The 18,322-nt window shown below is 36.7% G+C and overlaps 1 protein-coding gene across 1 annotated transcript in view; it reads left to right on the top strand.

Annotated features, from left to right (window-relative positions):
- Positions 1-17,701, top strand: part of LOC124555345 (WD repeat-containing protein 6) — a 292,678-nt gene extending 274,977 nt beyond the window's left edge. The window contains exons 17-18 of the mRNA XM_047129225.1: positions 4,287-4,401; positions 15,255-17,701. Of these exons, the coding sequence (XP_046985181.1) occupies positions 4,287-4,383 (97 nt within the window). The 3' untranslated portion in view covers positions 4,384-4,401; positions 15,255-17,701. The remainder of the gene's footprint in view (positions 1-4,286; positions 4,402-15,254) is intronic.
- The last annotated feature ends 621 nt before the right edge of the window (positions 17,702-18,322 follow it).

Below are 18,322 nucleotides of genomic sequence, written 5' to 3'. Positions count from 1 at the left end.
CAAAACAGTGGTGATGCAGTGATTAACAAGTCAGGTGGCTGACTTCTATGAGGAGGGTATTCAAAAACTGGTACAATGTTATGACAAGTGCCTCAATATTGACAGAAATTATGTAGAAAAGTAGATTAAGGTACAGGCTTTCATGTAAAAATAAAGTTATTGAGATATCTTAGCATGTCTTTTTTTTTTTTAATTTCAAAATGGTACGTACTTAAAAAAACATGCCTCATACTTTGCGGAGTGGAGCTAGAAAAATTATTAATAATGTTGCTGAATGTTGTGAGCAAAAATAAAGAGTTGCTCCACTCTCTCTCTTAGCCAAGAAGATGAACAGTGATTTACATAGGAGAGAGCTCCAACTCTGTGAGAATAATTTAGAATATTGGTTGTAACATGCCCAAATGGGATCCTCACTCATTGGACCCACATTTACGACTAATGTACCCACAATTTCATTATTATTATTTCTCTTTCCTGTCTCAGACATTATGTCTGGTTAAAAATGGAAAGTGACGTGGACCTTGATCAAGCGTGACTTCCTTTTAACTGTACGGTATATGTTATACTGCATTTAGGAACTTTCGGGTAATTGAACATGTATCAATAATTACAGATTTCTGTAGTTGTATATATAAGTTTGGATGTAGCTGTATTGCGTTTATGTACTGGTGGATATTGTGTGGTATGACTCCTGTAGTTGATAGTATAATTGGTATAATGTCAACTTTATCCTGATGCCACATGTCCTTGACTTCCTCAGCCAGTTGGACGTATTTTTCAATTTTTTCTCCTGTTTTCTTTGGATATTTGTTGTATTGGGTATGGATATTTTGATTAGTTGTGTTAATTTCTTCTTTTTATTGGTGAGTTTGATGTCAAGTTTGTTATGTGTTGTTGTTTTATCTGTTATAATGGTTCTGTTCCAGTATAATTTGTATTCATCATTCTCCAGTACATTTTGTGGTGCATGCTTGTATGTGGGAACATGTTGTTTTATAAGTTTATGTTGTAAGGCAAGCTGTTGATGTATTATTTTTGCTACATTGTCATGTCTTCTGGGGTATTCTGTATTTGCTAGTATTGTACACCCACTTGTGATGTGATCTACTGTTTCTATTTGTTGTTTGCAAAGTCTGCATTTATCTGTTGTGGTATTGGGATCTTTAATAATATGCTTGCTGTAATATCTGGTGTTTATTGTTTGATCCTGTATTGCAATCATGAATCCTTCCATCTCACTGTGTATATTGCCTTTTCTTAGCCATGTGTTGGATGTGTCTTGATCGATGTGTGGCTGTGTTAGATGATACGGGTGCTTGCCATGTAGTGTTTTCTTTTTCCAATTTACTTTCTTCGTATCTGCTGATGTTATGAGATCTAAAGGGTTGTAGAAGTGGCTATGAAATTGCAGTGGTGTAGCCGATGTATTTATATGAGTGATTGCTTTGTGTATTTTGTTAGTTTCTGCTCATTCTAGAAAGAATTTTCTTAAATTGTCTACCTGTCCATAATGTAGGTTTTTTATGTCGATAAATCCCCTTCCTCCTTCCTTCCTGCTTAATGTGAATCTTTCTGTTGCTGAATGTATGTGATGTATTCAAAATTTGTGGCATTGTGATCGTGTAAGTGTATTGAGTGCTTCTAGGTCTGTGTTACTCCATTTCTCTACTCCAAATGAGTAGGTCAATATTGGTATAGCATAAGTATTTATAGCTTTTGTCTTGTTTCTTGCTGTCAATTCTGTTTTCAGTATTTTTGTTAGTCTTTGTCTATATTTTTCTTTTAGTTCTTCTTTAATATTTGTATTATCTATTCCTATTTTTTGTCTGTATCCTAGATATTTATAGGCATCTGTTTTTTCCATTGCTTCTATGCAGTCACTGTGGTTATCCACTATGTAATCTTCTTGTTTAGTGTGTTTTCCCTTGACTATGCTATTTTTCTTACATTTGTCTGTTCCAAAAGCCATATTTATATCATTGCTGAATACTTCTGTTATCTTTAGTAATTGGTTGAGTTGTTGATTTTTTGCTGCCAGTAGTTTTAGATCATCCATGTATAACAAATGTGTGTATTTGTGTGGGTGCGTTCCAGTAATATTGTATCCACAATTTGAATTATTAGCATGTTGGATAGTGGGTTCAGAGCAAGGCAGAACCAGAAAGGACTTAATGAGTCTCCTTGGTATATTCCACGCTTAATCTGTATTGGCTGTGATGTGATATTATTTGAATTTGTTTGGATATTAAGTGTGGTTTTCCAATTTTTCATTGCTATGTTTAGGAACTGTATCAATTTAGGATCTACTTTGTATATTTCCAATATTTGTAGTAAACATGAGTGGTGTACACTATCAAAACCTTTTTGGTAATCAGTGTATGCATAATGTAGCGACCTTTGTTTAGTTTTAGCTTGATATGTCACCTCTGCATCTATTATCAGTTGCTCTTTACATCCTCGTGCTCCTTCGCAACAGCCTTTTTGTTCTTCATTTATAATTTTGTTCTGTGTCATTAATTTCTGTGTAATGACTGAAGTTAATATTTTGTATAGTGTAGGTAGGCATGTTGTGGGGCAATATTTTGCTGGGTTTGCTGTGTCTGCTTGATCTTTAGGTTTCGGATATGTTATTCCATGTGTATCAGGGAATGTGTATGGCTCTGCAATGTAACTGTTAAATAATTTAGTTAGATGTGAAAGTGTTGAGGTGAACTTCTTTAGCCAGAAATTTGCCATTTTATCTTTTTCAGGGGCTTTCCAATTGTGAGTAGAATTAATTGCTTGGGTGACTTCATGTTGCAAAATTATCACTCCAGGCATTTGTGGTATCATCGTGTATGTGTCTGTTTCTGCTTGTATCCAACGTGCATGCCTGTTATGCTGTACCGGGTTTGACCATATGTTGCTCCAGAAGTGTTCCATGTCTGTTATGTTTGGTGGATTGTCTATTTTAATGTATGTGTTATCTATTGTCTGGTAAAATTTCTTTTGGTTTGTGTTGAATGTTTGGTTTAGTTTCCTTCTATTTTCACTTTTTTTGTATCTTCTAAGTCGTTTGGCCAATGCTTGTAATTTCTGCTTCTTTTCATCTAATTGCTCTATCACTTCTTGTTGTGAGATTTTACCTAACCTTTTTCTTTTTTTTTCCTAACATTTCATTTCTTATAAGTTGTGTTAGCTGTCCGATGTCTTTTCTCAGTTTTTCTATTCTGATCTGTAGCCTGTGTTGCCATGCTGGTTTTGTGGGTTTCTTCTGTGTGTTGGTTGGTTCTGATCTCTGCCTAGTGTGTATATTTAGTGTAGTGAGTGCTCCTATATAAACCAGTAGTTGTAACTCTTCCATAGTTGTGTTTTGATTTCTTTTGTTGTGTATGATTGTGTTGATAGTTTTTATTGTTGTTTCGACTTGTGGGTTATTTGGCGGTCTATGCAAGAATGGTCTAATGTCTGTATTTGTGTCTTTGTATTCTATATATGTCAGCTGAAATTTTTCTTCTATATCTAACATGTGTGTCACTTCGTGTTCTATTTGTGCTTGTTCTGGTGGCTGTCTTAAGGTTTTGTTTTCCTCTGATTGTTTAACTGATGCGTGTTGTTCTTTGTTTGTTTGCTCCGGGATGTTTGAGTCCATTACTGTATTTTCTTCTTCTTCTGATTGCACATTATTTTGTTCCAGTATTTGTCGTACTTGTTGTTTGATGTTTTCTAATTCTGACTGGGGTATCCTGTTATTTTTGATTATTACACGGATCTGATCAACTAGTCGTTGTTCTGTTAAAAATTTTAATTTTGGGTATCTGGTAATAAATGTTGTGTATACTTGTGATCTGTATCCAGTTGTGTTGGTTCCTAGGTTTGTTGCTTGGTAATGACAGAACACCATGACGGCACTTGTCCAAGGCTTCTTTAGTTCTGTCCCGAACCAACTAATCACACTAAAACGGGGGTTAGCCCTATTAGTGGTTTGTTCTTTTCGTCGCCTTTTACGACTGGCAGACCATACCAGAGGCCTATTCTTTTCCCGGGCCTCCATTATTATTATTATTATTATTATTATTATTATTATTATTATTTATTTTAATTAATTTATTTGCTTATTTATTTATTTATGCTGACATGAAATCCTTCCAACCTGGAGTCAACCAGGGGGGGTCAATACAGACCACTTTGGGAACCACTGTTTTAAAGGCTGTCCGTGGCCTCAAAATAAACTCTGTGTGCCATGTGTTGTTGATATTATTGATAGCAGTGCATTATAAGTAAGTAATTTTTTACTCATATTTCAGGAATGGATTTACCATTTCTCTTTATGGTCAAGGCATGGAATTGATCAGAGCCATCGTGAATGATGATCCGGACAAGGAGGCAGCTCAAAAAGTTTGAAATCTGAAAGCAGATTAGGTAAAATATTTAAGCTACATTTCATTATCTTTTCTGTGGATTTCAGAGTATGTTCTTTCAACAAATTTCAAATGTTTTTGTGCTATCACATAAACCTATGTCTGAGCTGATGAAAATATGAGGACAGATCAGTCCAGAGTTGGGGTGAATTTCGACTCTCAGAATAATTTAGGTATGATTCCGAGGGATATGATCAACTTTTAAGTTGTACTGACACTAATGGGTCCTTCATTCTTGGGAACATGCTGGAATCCATCTTTAGAATTGCCTCCACCCTCTTTAAACAGCTATCAGTTAGTCATAATTCCTTATAATTCAAAACATCTACATCCTCACTGTGGTGACAGGGAAGCACATGAACAACATGCCCAGTTTTGAAGTCGATCCAAGGCTCTCCTTAAACTATAACAGCTATGAGAAAAAGTGATTGTGGAACTACATCTTCACAATCTGCCCAATGGAGATTTCTCCTGTTAGAAGAAAAATCCAAAACAGTATTCTGTTCTTGCTAAACTGGATGCAGTTGAGTTGACTGTTAATGCTTCATGCTTTGGATTATTTTGTGCATTGTGTGCACACACTTCAGTTTTGTAATCCAATTCTGTATCACTGTGCCTCTGGTTAAACATTGTGCCACTGTTATTTGTGTATTGACAAGGGTATCAAAATTCATTCTTGCACTCTATTTAGTCATCTCCACAAGTGTGTAAAGTTAATTACACATAACTACACAACAGTCCTCCTCCAACTTTGCCTTTATTTTCCTATAACGCTATTTATTCGCTGTTATGTAGATACTAAAACACTGTATGTAGCACATGAAATCATATGAACAGTCTGTTTCACAGCTCTGTTACAGCTTTCTAAGGACTATAAAGAGCATTGAGTAGGTAGAGTTTTGATAAGGAACCCATGTCTGGAAATGTACCTCTTGGATATAAAATAAGTTTGAAGACTGGTTCACTTTCAAATCTCCTGCTTCACTATACACACACAGGTGAGACAATGACCTGTGATTTGTGTGCTCTAAAGGAGCTGCTCCATGTGGTAACTCTGTTCATTCCACGAGGTGCATCTGCAGTACATGCTTTCATACACACAGCCCACACACCCTGGTGCATGGTCGTGGAGTACCACAGTCAACTGTCACCATGAACTTTTTAGTTTCTCGGAGAATTGTTATAGTCAGATGAAAATGGTATGTGTTGCAATAAGATGACCCAGAAAACATTCTTGACATGCGTTGTGCAACTTGATCATTACATAATGTAACATGAAATGGGATATTTGAAAATGATCCGCTCTTCAAACTCATTTTATATCCAAATGGTTCACTTATCAAGACTTTATCTATTATGTTCCACTCTACAACCCCTATAATCCTGTAATAGGAAGCATGAAATGCTCTGTATAATACACCAATAAGTTGTGCTCTTCATTCCAAAGGCTGGTTGGTTCCTTGCAACTCTTCATGCTAGTCTACCCCATGCATCCCTCTTCACATCTGCACAACTTCTGCAACCTACATCCAGTTTCAAAGGCTTCTATATTCAAGCCTTGATCTCCCTCCACAATTTTTACTACCCACTCTCCTCTATTACCAAATTAACTATTCCTTGATGGCTCTGGATGGGCACAACCGATGTATCCCCTCTTTTTGTCAAATTGTGCCATACGTTTCTTTTCTCCCCATCAATTCAGTACCTCTTCATTAGTTGCTTGATCGACCCATTCAGAATTCTTTCATAGCATCTCATTTCAAAAGCTGTTCTTATCTTGTCTGTATTGTTTATCATACATTTTTTATTTCGATGTAAAGCTAGACTCCAAAAAGATATCTTAAGAAATGAATTCTTGATATACAGGGTGACACAGAATAATGGAAATGTTTGAAGTGAGTAGTGGCAGCCATGGGCAGATGGCAGCACTGCGGGTTCATGACAGCGAGTAAACAGTCCGCCATTTCAGTAATCATGAATCAGTGGAACACACAACAGCATGCGTTAGCCATAAAAATGTTTTATAAAAACAATGATAGTTTGGTAGCGGTGCAGAAGGAGTTTCGACATTTTTATAATTTAGGATGTCATGATGCCATTCTGTCAAACCACGCGATTAATAACTTTGAAGAGACTGGATCTGCCCTCAAGCAGAAACCAACAGAACGATCAAGAAGTGTGCATTCTCCAACAAACATTGATGTTGTATACGAGTCTGTCTTACGGAGCCCATGGCATTCAATTCATAAGCAAGCAGCAGGGGTTGGAATGTCTCAGGAGAGTGTTCACAGAATTCTTCATCTTGATTTAAAATTTCATCCATACAAACTACAGATGGTGCTACAATTGAAGGACAACAGTTACCAGTTACAATTAGGAATCTGTCAACAAATGATAACAAGACTAAACAATGACGATGAATTTCTAAACAACTTGTGGATGTCAGATGAGACACGTTTTCATCTCACAGGTTATCTGAATAAACAGAACTACCGTTACTGGGCAAACACAAATCCTAATGATGTTCATGAGCACCCTTTACACACTATTAAAGTGTCAGTATGGTGTGTTGTTTCATCACATGGTATTATTGGACCATATTTTTTTGCAATGAACAGGGAAACACAATAACTGTCAATGCCGATTGTTATGTGGAGATGTTATGAACTTTCATTACACCTGGATTGAAAAACTTCCCAATGTTCAAGAAGTCTGGTTTCAACAGGACAGAGCGACATCACACTGCATGCCAAGCAATGGCATGTGTGCAAGAATTGTTTGGCAACCATGTGATCTAACGGTTTGGTAACATTCCCTGGCCCCCTAGATCGCCAGATTTATCCGTTTGTGATTTTTTCTTGTGGGGCTACCTCAAGAGCAAAGTCTACACGACTCGACCAAGAACCCTAGGTGAGTTAAAACAGAGAATTCAGAATACAATTCACAGTATCCCAGCTGAGATGTTGCAGCAGTCAATGAGGAATCTCAACAACAGGAGGATGCCATCTAAAGAAAGTAATTTTTGAAAAAATGATAAATGCCATCAGTGTTTTGTAAATGACAAAGTTGTAAGGTTTCAATTACTATGAATGCAATTTCTTTCTTTCATCACTTCTAGTTTTATTGGATTGTGGAAATGTTCCCATTTTTCTGTGTTACCCTGTATAAATTTATGTCAGATGTTAACATGTTACTCTTTTTCAGATAAATATTTCTTTCTTTTGCCAGTCTGCATTTTATATCCCCTGGATTTCTGCCAATGTCAGTTATTTTGCTGCTCAAATAGCAAAACTTGTCTGCTATTTTTGTGTCTCATTTCCTAATGTAACCCCATCAGTATCACCTAATTTAATTTGTCTACTGTCCATTACCCTCATTTTACTTTTGTTGAAGTTCATCTGACACTATCCATTCTGTTACCTAATCTCCCAAGTTATTTGCCATTTATAACAGAACTAAGATATCGTTGATAAACCTTAAAGTATTTATTTTGGTTTACTTTACTGCTTGCTCTAAACCTGTAAAATGAATAGGATACAAACCTGTACCATTTTCTTCTCCATTAATGCCTCCCATTTGTGTTATTTTACTCATGTAGCTGCAGCCTGGTTTCTGTACAAGTTGTAGATAGCTTTTCACTCCCTGTTTAGTATCCTCAATAATGCCTTGATTTCAATGAGTGATTTCCAGTTGGCATTGTGAAAAGCTCTCTATATATCTGTAAATGTAAGAGTTGGATAACAGATTGGGGTAAATGTAACAACTCAAAATTTAGATGAGACATTGAGTTATCAGTAGGCACACAAACAAAGCTAAGAATGTTGCTAACTTTCAGATGAATCCTTCTCCAACTCTGAAGGAGCATCCGTCCAAAAGCTAGCAAATTCATTAGTCATGTTTGTATGCATATTGTTGTCTCAATACCTCTACAATATGGTGAGCGAGCGAGGTGGCGCAGTGGTTAGACACTGGACTCACATTCGGGAGGACGACGGTTCAATCCCGCGTCCGGCCATCCTGATTTAGGTTTTCCGTGATTTCCCTAAATCACTCCAGGCAAATGCCGGGATGGTTCCTCTGAAAGGGCACGGCCGACTTCCTTCCCCATCCTTCCCTAATCCGATGAGACCGATGACCACGCTGTCTGGTCTCCTTCCCCAAAACCAACCAACCAACCAACCAATATGGTGAGATGTTACCTTTACTCCTTCCATCATTTGCATTCTCCTAAGGCATCCCCATTATCAAATGTTGAATGTAGGTTTGACTTTCTTCAGTCTATGTTGTAAGATGAGTCAAAGAATAAATACTGCCTTGAATGATCGTACATTTCTCCAGAATGCAAATTGATCTTACCACCAGGCTGGCTTCTACCAATTATTCTGTTATTTTGCAGATAATTTGTGTCAGTATTTTCAAACTGAGACTAATAAAACTGGTAAGGAAAGTTCTTGCAGAATGTGAATCATTTAGGAGTAAAAGAGGCAGCTCACTGAATAGTAGAGCCACTGAGTAATTGACAGGTACACAAAAAAGACTGAACAGTTTGCTACTGTACACACACACACACACACACACACACACACACACACACACACACACACACACACACACACACACGCACGGCAGGTGTGCAGGATAGGAATATAGGAATGTGGGAAGGAGAGACAGCAACTGCACAGGATAGAAATGTGGGAGGGAGAAGCAGTAGTTGCACAGGATAGGAATGAGACACATGGGTTGTCTAGCTGGTGGCTTGGTGCAGTGCACAATGACAACAATGTGAAGTAGTGGATTGGGAAGGGGTGACAGGACAGGGGAAGTGAAGCAGTTGGGTAGAGAGTGTGGGTACAGTTGATTAGTGGAGATTGAGGCCAGTAGGATTACTGAAATGAAGTATGAGTTGCAAGGATAACTCCCATTTACATAGTTCAAAAAGTTGCTGCTGTGGGGAAGGATACAGATGGCATGGGCTGTATAGCAGCATTGAGTTTGAGCATGTTGTGCCCAGCAGTTCTGCTACTTGGAGGTCAACTCTGTTCTCTGCCACAGTTCGGGAGTGGCCAATCATCGTGGTGGACAGCTGGTAGGTGGTGATGTCCACATAAAGTGTTGAGCAGAAACTGCAGCAGAGCTAGTACATGACATTGCTGCATTCATAGGTGTCCCTGCCTCTGACTGGACATGATAGACTATGACAAGACTAGAGTAACATGTGCTGGGTAGGTAAATTGGGCAGGTCTTGCACCTGGGTCTTTGACATGGGTATGGCCCTTATGGCAAGGGGTTGGGAGCTGGACTCACGTAGAGATGGACCAGGATGTTGTGCTGTAATTACTTATCACTGTGCGACTATGTGGCTCTTTAATATAACAAGATTTGATGATGTCATGTTAAATGCAAGGGCCACATATTTGTACAGTGATAAGTAATTGTGGATTAATTTTCAAAATTATAGAAAAGTGGTATATATCATAATTTTTTTAAAAAAGTTCTGCCAGATGAAGAGCATTAGGTTAGTTGCAGAGTAATAAAACAAACACTTTTAACAGCTTTCTGTGGTTATTTTACAACAAAAGTCATAAATTCTCCCATTGAGCTCATCCTACACTTTCCATGAAATATTCCACATCTTTGCCATAACCACTCATTTTGAAGTTTGTTTAGAGCTTGTTTGGCTTCTAGTGGGATACATTTGTTTTCCAGTTCTCTTTCATTGAAGTGAGAGCAAAATTAAAGGTTTCCTGCATTTCAATAACAGAAATGCTGTTTTGCTCAGTTAACAATATTTTGTCATGGAATAGATGCATGGTTGAAATAAGGAATATAAGATTGCAGTCATGTAAGTTATGTTAAAATAAATTACTTACTTATTTAGGAAGACACTGATTAATGGACTGGAAGTAAGACCACAGAGCTGGAAACAGTTTCAAGGGTCTTTCTACTGCTGAATTAAATGTTAACCACATGGTGTTAGGAGTTGTTGGTATCGTGTATTAAGAAACTCACAGAAAATTTAGCGCTTCTATCTGGTTTGTATACACATGAAAATAGTTAAAAAATTTTGTTATTAGTGATTTAGTAACCAAAGGGAGAGTATCACTTCCATGCTGTAAGCAGGTAGGCACAGTATGTGCTGGACAACTAATAATTACCATATTTTCATTGAACAGAACACACATTCTGTCCAGGCTTACAGGTAAGACCACCAAAGTTTACATTTGCATTGTCTCCACTTAAAGCATTACACTTGGAGGAAATGGTTTGTTTGTCTGAGGTCTGTGAAATAAAAGGTTCTACAGTTTCAGGTGTTTCATTTAAACAAACCTGTACTTCTAATACTTGTACCTGAGTGCCATTCTTCATATAATCAAAAATCTGAATTGTGCTGTTTCATAAGCCAAAATATGGTATTCTTTCATTAAGAATTTCAATTAAAATTTCTAATGCATATAGGCAATAGGACTGTTTACAGTAGCCAGATTTTTTTCCTTGTTTTTCTACACAACAACTCTTTAACTACATCAGGTACTTTAAAAAGTGTTTAATTAAAGTTTGATGTGCAGTCCATATGCTTTAATGAATGATGATAGGTGTAGCCTGAACCTTCTTATCCAAAGCTGAGAATTTCGGAGTGAAGAAGAGTGATTATAACTCTCAATTGAGCTACATCTTTCAGAATTTTTGTGTTTTACATTGCAGAGATGTATTTATAAATCACTAATACCATTATAGCCTTGCTTTTTTTATTATTCAACTGACTGAATATATTCCTGTGAGAGTGGAAACTGTCATCAAGGCTAAGGGTGGACCAACACCATATTGAATTCCAGCATTACCAATGGAGGGCGCCACAAACTTGTTCATCACTCTCAGCCAGGTGTCCGGATACTTTTGATCACATAGTGTACATTGAAAAACCCTGATGACACAGTGACAAGAGGTTTGGAAACATCAATGCAATACTATAACATGGATAACAACCATAGGAAAACATCCCCATACTTTGAAGATTCCTGTGATGGCTGTCAAATTCACCCTGATTAAGAAGAAATTGTTGAATTACAATGAATGAATGAGGGCATATTATTATATATGTGCTTGGTCAGCTGGTGGCTGTGGAAGCAATGACGTTGCTTCCCCTGGGGAGATGTTTGCTTCTCCTCACAAAGAGAATGTGGGTAGATAGTCACTTTCACTGTCACAGATAGGTATAATTCTTCCTCAGTTGCTCTGTTTCTCCACACTGAATAGAACCTGGCAACAAGAAACCAATAGGCTATTTGATAAAATTGCTGGCAGGTGGCAATTGGATCAAAGGGAGTTTTATTCCAGAATATAACAGTGGCTGGGATAAATGCACAGCAGAAAAGAAGGGAACACAAGGATAGGGACTTCAACAAGCAAGCATAATAAGTAGCCAGAGATGTGGACAACAACACCGTTGAATTCTTCATTACACAATGAGAAAGGGAAACACTGACAAAATATAGTACCATTTACTTTCTTAAGGATTTATGGGAATCATTTAACAGAAAATAGAAAGTTTAATCATAATTTGAAAATAAGGTATATCTCTATTACTAGGAAGGTAGTTAGCATAACAACCATATTTTTTGACCATAGTCTACCTCTGATAGGAAGCACACATGAACACACTGCAGGTCTAATTCTCAAGCCCAAAGTATTGGTAAGTGATTGGAGAGAGTAAGGGTAGATGTAACAAGGATGAGAATGCATTTGGGGGGACTGAACTCCTGACATAAATCCTTTATAAATGTACAGTGCTGAACTGTTTTAAAATGGGAACTAGCTTTGCCTCATATTATTTAAGCAACTATGTTAATAATTGTGCAATAAACATTTTTATTTGCTGTCTTTTGCAAGAATATTTTACTCATAAACATTTTCTGCCTATTTAGGTTATGCACAACAGAATTTGACCTATTAGCTGAATAGTGTAGGTTCAATTGAGAACATCCACCACATAGTAAGAGAAGCACAGTTCAACAAATTGAGACCTGCACAGAAATGATTGGTGCAGGTGCTTAGTCCTCAAACTGATGCACATCTTACATTGTACTGTTAGTGAGTTGGCAAACAGTCTTGTGTATAGGTTAGATCACTGCAAATAGCAATTAGAAAAATACAGCCACTAAAAAACCCACATAAACTGACTTAAATCCATAATCAGAAGGAGAAGTTATAAACCAAACCCATTGCTATCAAAAAGACAAGAGATTTAGTGGATGAAAACACACATAGTGAAGGTGACATTGTAAAATAAGGAGCACACAGAAAATTAAATACTGACCTTTATGAGTATGTAAAGATTAAAATCCATTGTTGTTGTTGATGAATGCAGTATTATCAGCATGGAAATCAAGAATCAATTATTCCATTTCATAGATTAGTTTTTCACAATGGACATGTTTCTTGTTGTCACCTTCATCAACAGTTCTTCAAATTGCTACCCATTCTTGTTTGCCAAAGGAGGCAAGTTTTTTCTCAGCAAACTTCTAGACATCCACAACTGAGACATGTTAGCTATTCTGTTCTTTATTAGAGCTCATACCATTTCTATAACATTTCGTACTAAGTGATTTGATGGCTTCTAGAGAAGAGCCCCAGAAGTTTAGCTACAGAGAATATATATGTGGGTATTTAACTTTTTTTATTAGAGCATATAATTCAATTTCTTTGCTTAACTGGTTGAATTAAACATTATATGAATAACCATGGTTTGGAGTCCATGTTATACTGTTGTTCCCACTACAACTGGCTGGATTTCAAAGGTCAAAGTTAATGTGCCTGTTGACAACTCAGTGCCCCAACTATTCAGTGAGTTACTCTTATCATCCGATTATTCAAATTCCGCTAAGGACTTTCTGTTATCACATTGACTACTTAGATTAGTAATTTAGCTCAGTGTTCTTGCTATTCAGTATTGGTGGTTTCTCATTCAATTTGTTGTTAACTTGCACAGTCAAACTAAAGCAAGAGTTACTTGACAAGTTGTGTATCAGTTTCTGTTCCAGTCCCACACATAATATGTCATGTGATGAGGGCCTCATGGCAGGTAGACCATTCACCTGGTGCAAGTCTTTCGATTTGATGCCACTTCGGCGACTTGCGCATCGATGGGGATGAAATGATGATGATTAGGACAACACAATACCCAGTCCCTGAGTGGAGAAAATCTCTGACCTAGCCAGGAATTGAACTTGGGCCTTTAGGATTGACAGTCTGCCATGCTGACCACTCAGCTACCGGCGGTGGACAGTCCTACACTAAAACAACTATTCAGTCAATAAAATTTCGACAATGCTGTACAGATTTTTTTAAAGTAAGTGATAAAGGCTCAACTAATTACCTTGAAAAGTGTATAACATTCATATTTTCATGCTTATCTCCCATTTTACTCTCTTTCCTGAATATTAAAAATATATTAGAAACCAAACGAGACTTTCTTCCTGTAGAGGTAACCAGTTAGTAGTTTTCAGTTGATTAATTAATTCCTTGTGCCCTCCAATACTATTTGTTCATACAGAGTAATTTGGTTACCTGCATTGCTTTCACTTGATCCATCTGGTCATTTATTTTGTTTAATATGAGAACTGTGAATGTATTTTCCAGTGGTAGAAATGATGGCACTGCTATCTTGACAGCAATTTCTTATTTTGTGTACGAAACAATATGTCTACTTTGTATATAAATGTTGAAAAAGCACCATATTATTATCAGATGTTTCTCTTCAGCTGATAAGTGTCTACAAGTGAATTACACAATTGATTAATTACTTAAATGTGGCATAGACAGTATAAAAAACACCAACATACCTGAAGTCTCTACTGTGCTTTATAATGTAATGCCTCCTTTAAGTGACACATTTTCTTTCACTGAAAGAAGGAGTTGCTTCATTGTTGTGGCAGTTTGTGTGTAATGTGGAAATTATGTACCAGTCTCAAGACAACTCGTTCATGAAGAATCTAAAACATTCTTCTCCCTTTTCCATATATTTCCTAGAGTAGAAAAGTTCTGGAAGCTACTTGCTCCTCCCTCACTCACTCACTCACTCACTCACTCACTGGAACGGGTCCCATTGTCTTGGGTACAGTTTTATAGTCTCATCACTGGATGACAGACAGTAAGTGAATTTAATGGCGATCTCGTTGGAATAAAGCAGTGGACTCACATGCAAGCCAAGAATGTGTCCTCCATGTGCAGGCAATCTTTTCCTGTATGAGCTATTGTAATTACTGCATTGAAACAGCAGTTTTTTGAGGTAATTATTACTGAAGGGAGTAACAAAATAACAAAACTTTTCTTTTATGTTCGGGAAAGGGGGAGAATTCATTTCTTGTTGGCAGATAGGCAGTAATGTTGGGTTCTGTAATAGGTACTTGTGCTAAAAATTGTCTTAAATCAGTCAGCTATCAACTGTGGAGAGGTGTCAGTTAGGTTTGAAGTGTATGTTTTTATAAATTCTCTTTCATATGATCAGGTGTTTTTCAGTTGTGATCATATGAAAAGAACACACTGATATTAACCTATATGTCTTGTTTGGGAACACAGTAGCAGAAACCATCACTCTGTTTTATAAGGTGTACAGTGAGGAAATACCGATACTCAGGTTAATTTACAAGTGCTTCTCTCATTTTAAAAGTGATTAATTTATATGATAAATATGAAACATGACTGTAATGCATGTGTATTTCCAAACAGACTTGTAGCAATAAAATTCATATTCTGTGTTTGTTTTCTGATGAAAGGGAGCCTTAAGTGTGAGTGTGTGCCATCAATTTAAAGTGTAACCACAAATTGATTCTGAATTTTTGTCAAACATAATTACAGGTATTAAGACATACTCGGTGTTTCCTACTGAGCAAGGTGATGCAGTGGTTAGCACTCTGGACTTGGATTTGGGAGGATGACAGTTCAACTCACCATCCAGTCATCCAGATCTGGGTTATCTGTGATTTCCTTCCCCATTCTTGAAACAATCTGAGCTTCTATTCTGTCTGTAATGACATCGATATTGATGGGATGTTAAACCCTAATCTTCCTTCCTGGTTCCTTTTTTCAATGTTTCTTCCAGTAAATGGTCACTCATTTATTCAGAATCAGGATTTAATTTAAATTTTCCAATGTAAATACATATCATTTGGTAACTAATGTTCTATTAAAGATACTTTGTTTTATGGCTGTTGTTACTGTATTTCATTGTAGCAAAAGGAATGTAGCATGGACACCACATGAGATGTAGCCAGCTCTAAGAGTGTCACATAATACTTCCCCATCAGCCTGTAAACTTCAGATTAGTTTCAGTGTATGAAAAAGGTAAAAGAAACAAAGGAAAACATCTACTTACCAGGCTGTTGCAGCTCAACCATCTCAGATAGAAAGCTCAATAACTTTTAAAACTAGGAATGTGAAGAAAAGAGGTTTTTCAAATAACTGTACAGGAATGGATCCAGAACACTGGGGCTGTGGTCTGCCTGCATACCAGAAAATAACTCGGGCGACTGAAGTGAAATAGAGAATCATTTTGCAGTAAATGCCTCTCTCAACTATTATGTTGCTTGATTAATTCACACACACACACAGGGCTGCATTTTCCCAGCTGACAACACTAAACCATCACAGTAGTTTAATTGATGGAGACTCCACTGGGACCAGCAAGTTTGTTGTAGTTTAGCAATTTCAGCTGTTTCTCAATGTACACTATCTTCTCCGTGACATGAGAATGGCAGTGGGGCAGCAGTCCTGGATTTTCCTTTGTAAATGAACATTTGAAAGTCAAATTAAACATTTCTGCTTTTGTCTTGCTACCTCAGTTTCAGTTCCAATGTCATTCATGAGTGTGTGGCACTAACTCGGGTGCTACTGAAAGCCATTATATTTATGACCAGAATTTCTCTGCCTCTTGTGAAGTGTCTTTCCATTCAGCAAATCTCTATCTACAGCCCTATGCTTTGTTTTGCACTTATTGTGCAATGTTCAGTGTTTCTTACTTACAGAGACTGTATACCAAACAGGGACCCCCTTTGTGAACTGACCTACTATGAATATATCTGTCCAGTCATTAGTCAATTAGTCCTCTAAACTTGAATCACATTTTCATTTTTTGTAGTCCTGTCTTCCTCAGTTGCGTGTAATATTACGGTATATTGATAATTTTTACTTATGGACCGTAAGTGACAAAAATGTAAATTTAAATAACTAACATATGTACATATTTCAGGCCACTGATAATGCCCTGCAGAAAATAAAGGCGAAATGCGTATGGCACTAAAATTGTGTTTTATTCAGTTGCTGTCAGATGGTCCATAAGTAAAAATTATCGATATACCGTAACATTCAATCACATTTCTTATTCATGCTCCTGTCCAGAGCTTAATGCTTCACATTTCTACTTGAGATATGACACTACTGCCTCTTTATCTAATTTACTGGATAAGTAAATTTTTCTACTGGCCTTAGTTGCCCTTTATACTTTGCAAATCATTGTTGCTACAACTGCCTTGTGTTCACTGATACCTGTTTCAATGTGGACCTCCTCAGAGAGGTCAGGTTTATTTGTAGCCATAAGATTTTTGCATTTTATGCAACCCTCATGTGCAGGATTTTCATGTTCTCTCACTTGCTGTGTGCAAACTATTAGTCCTACAGACAAAATGAACACGACCTTTCTGTAGGAAATTAAATGTAGTTAAATTTTGCATCAGGGGATACATTTTTGCTGGAGGGCACAATTTTCGTGTTATTCAAGAAAAATGCATTTGGAGGTCACTTTTGTATGTTTCTCTTTAATAATTCAAAAACCACATGCTCTGGCAAAAACATATCCCTTTGTAAAATTAAAATACATTAAATTTCCTACAAAAAGATCCTGAGTCTCGTGGTCAACAGAAAGACCCAGTAATAAATTTATGTACATCCCTGATACTGAGTCTTGGCCAAAAAATCTCACATTCAGCTTCACTTTCTCCGTCAGTGGATTTGAGTTTTGTGTCTGTTGCGATGAATCCACCACTTCTATTTCCTGTTAGGCTATCCTTGTAATCATCTAGTAAAATTTCTGCCAAAGAGGCTATGGAACAGCATGAGTAAAAAGTGATAAGTTCTTTGATTTATTATGTATAATTTGACTAATATTATGTAAATAAGTTACAGATACATGTAAAATCAGATACATGTAAAATGAGATATGTGTAAAATCAGGTATATGTAAAATCATATATATTAACTCTTGTATTATGTGTGTACTATGTCTATATCTGTGCAAATAAAGGCATATTTTTGAGAATGTTTGGAAGTTTGTAAATGTTGTGTATAATGTATTTCACAGTAAACTGATCGTGGCGAGTTACATTTGCACATTCTACTTATTTTAGCATTAACATCTGGTCTGGAAAATCATTTTTCATTAACTGTCGTCTAGATACTAATATAATTAACTCAATATTTCAACCTTTTTCCAGTAATTGGCCAGATTGTACTACTGAGGTATCTGAAAGTTTACGATCATGGTCGTACGAAGTCAACTGTCATGGCATAACAGCACATTCTGTGGACATTATAACTATCACAGTGTGTTCTATTTAGTTTCTCTTTTCATCTGCAGAATGTATTGTGTGTGTTTACCATATATGTTAACATTTTTGTGTTTGTTTTGCAAGTTAGATAACTCTTTGAGGGGCAGGTGAACACCATAAAAATTTATCCTAAGGGGATATGAACAGTAATTTACATATTCAAATCTGATCCACTTATAAAACTTAAGTTTTTTATTTATCTACAGCAGGTTTGCAAAAATTCACCTTCACGATACCAAAATATTGCTATTAAATACGATCATCACAGCAACCCGCCACCACATTACGGTATACAAGTTCAGTGCTTAGTGGTTCAGCTTTGGT

This window comes from Schistocerca americana, chromosome X (assembly GCF_021461395.2).
Source record: "Schistocerca americana isolate TAMUIC-IGC-003095 chromosome X, iqSchAmer2.1, whole genome shotgun sequence".
Classification (NCBI taxonomy): domain Eukaryota; kingdom Metazoa; phylum Arthropoda; class Insecta; order Orthoptera; family Acrididae; genus Schistocerca; species Schistocerca americana.
Note: the sequence above shows the minus strand (reverse complement) of the source record. Positions and strands in the feature narration are given on the sequence as shown.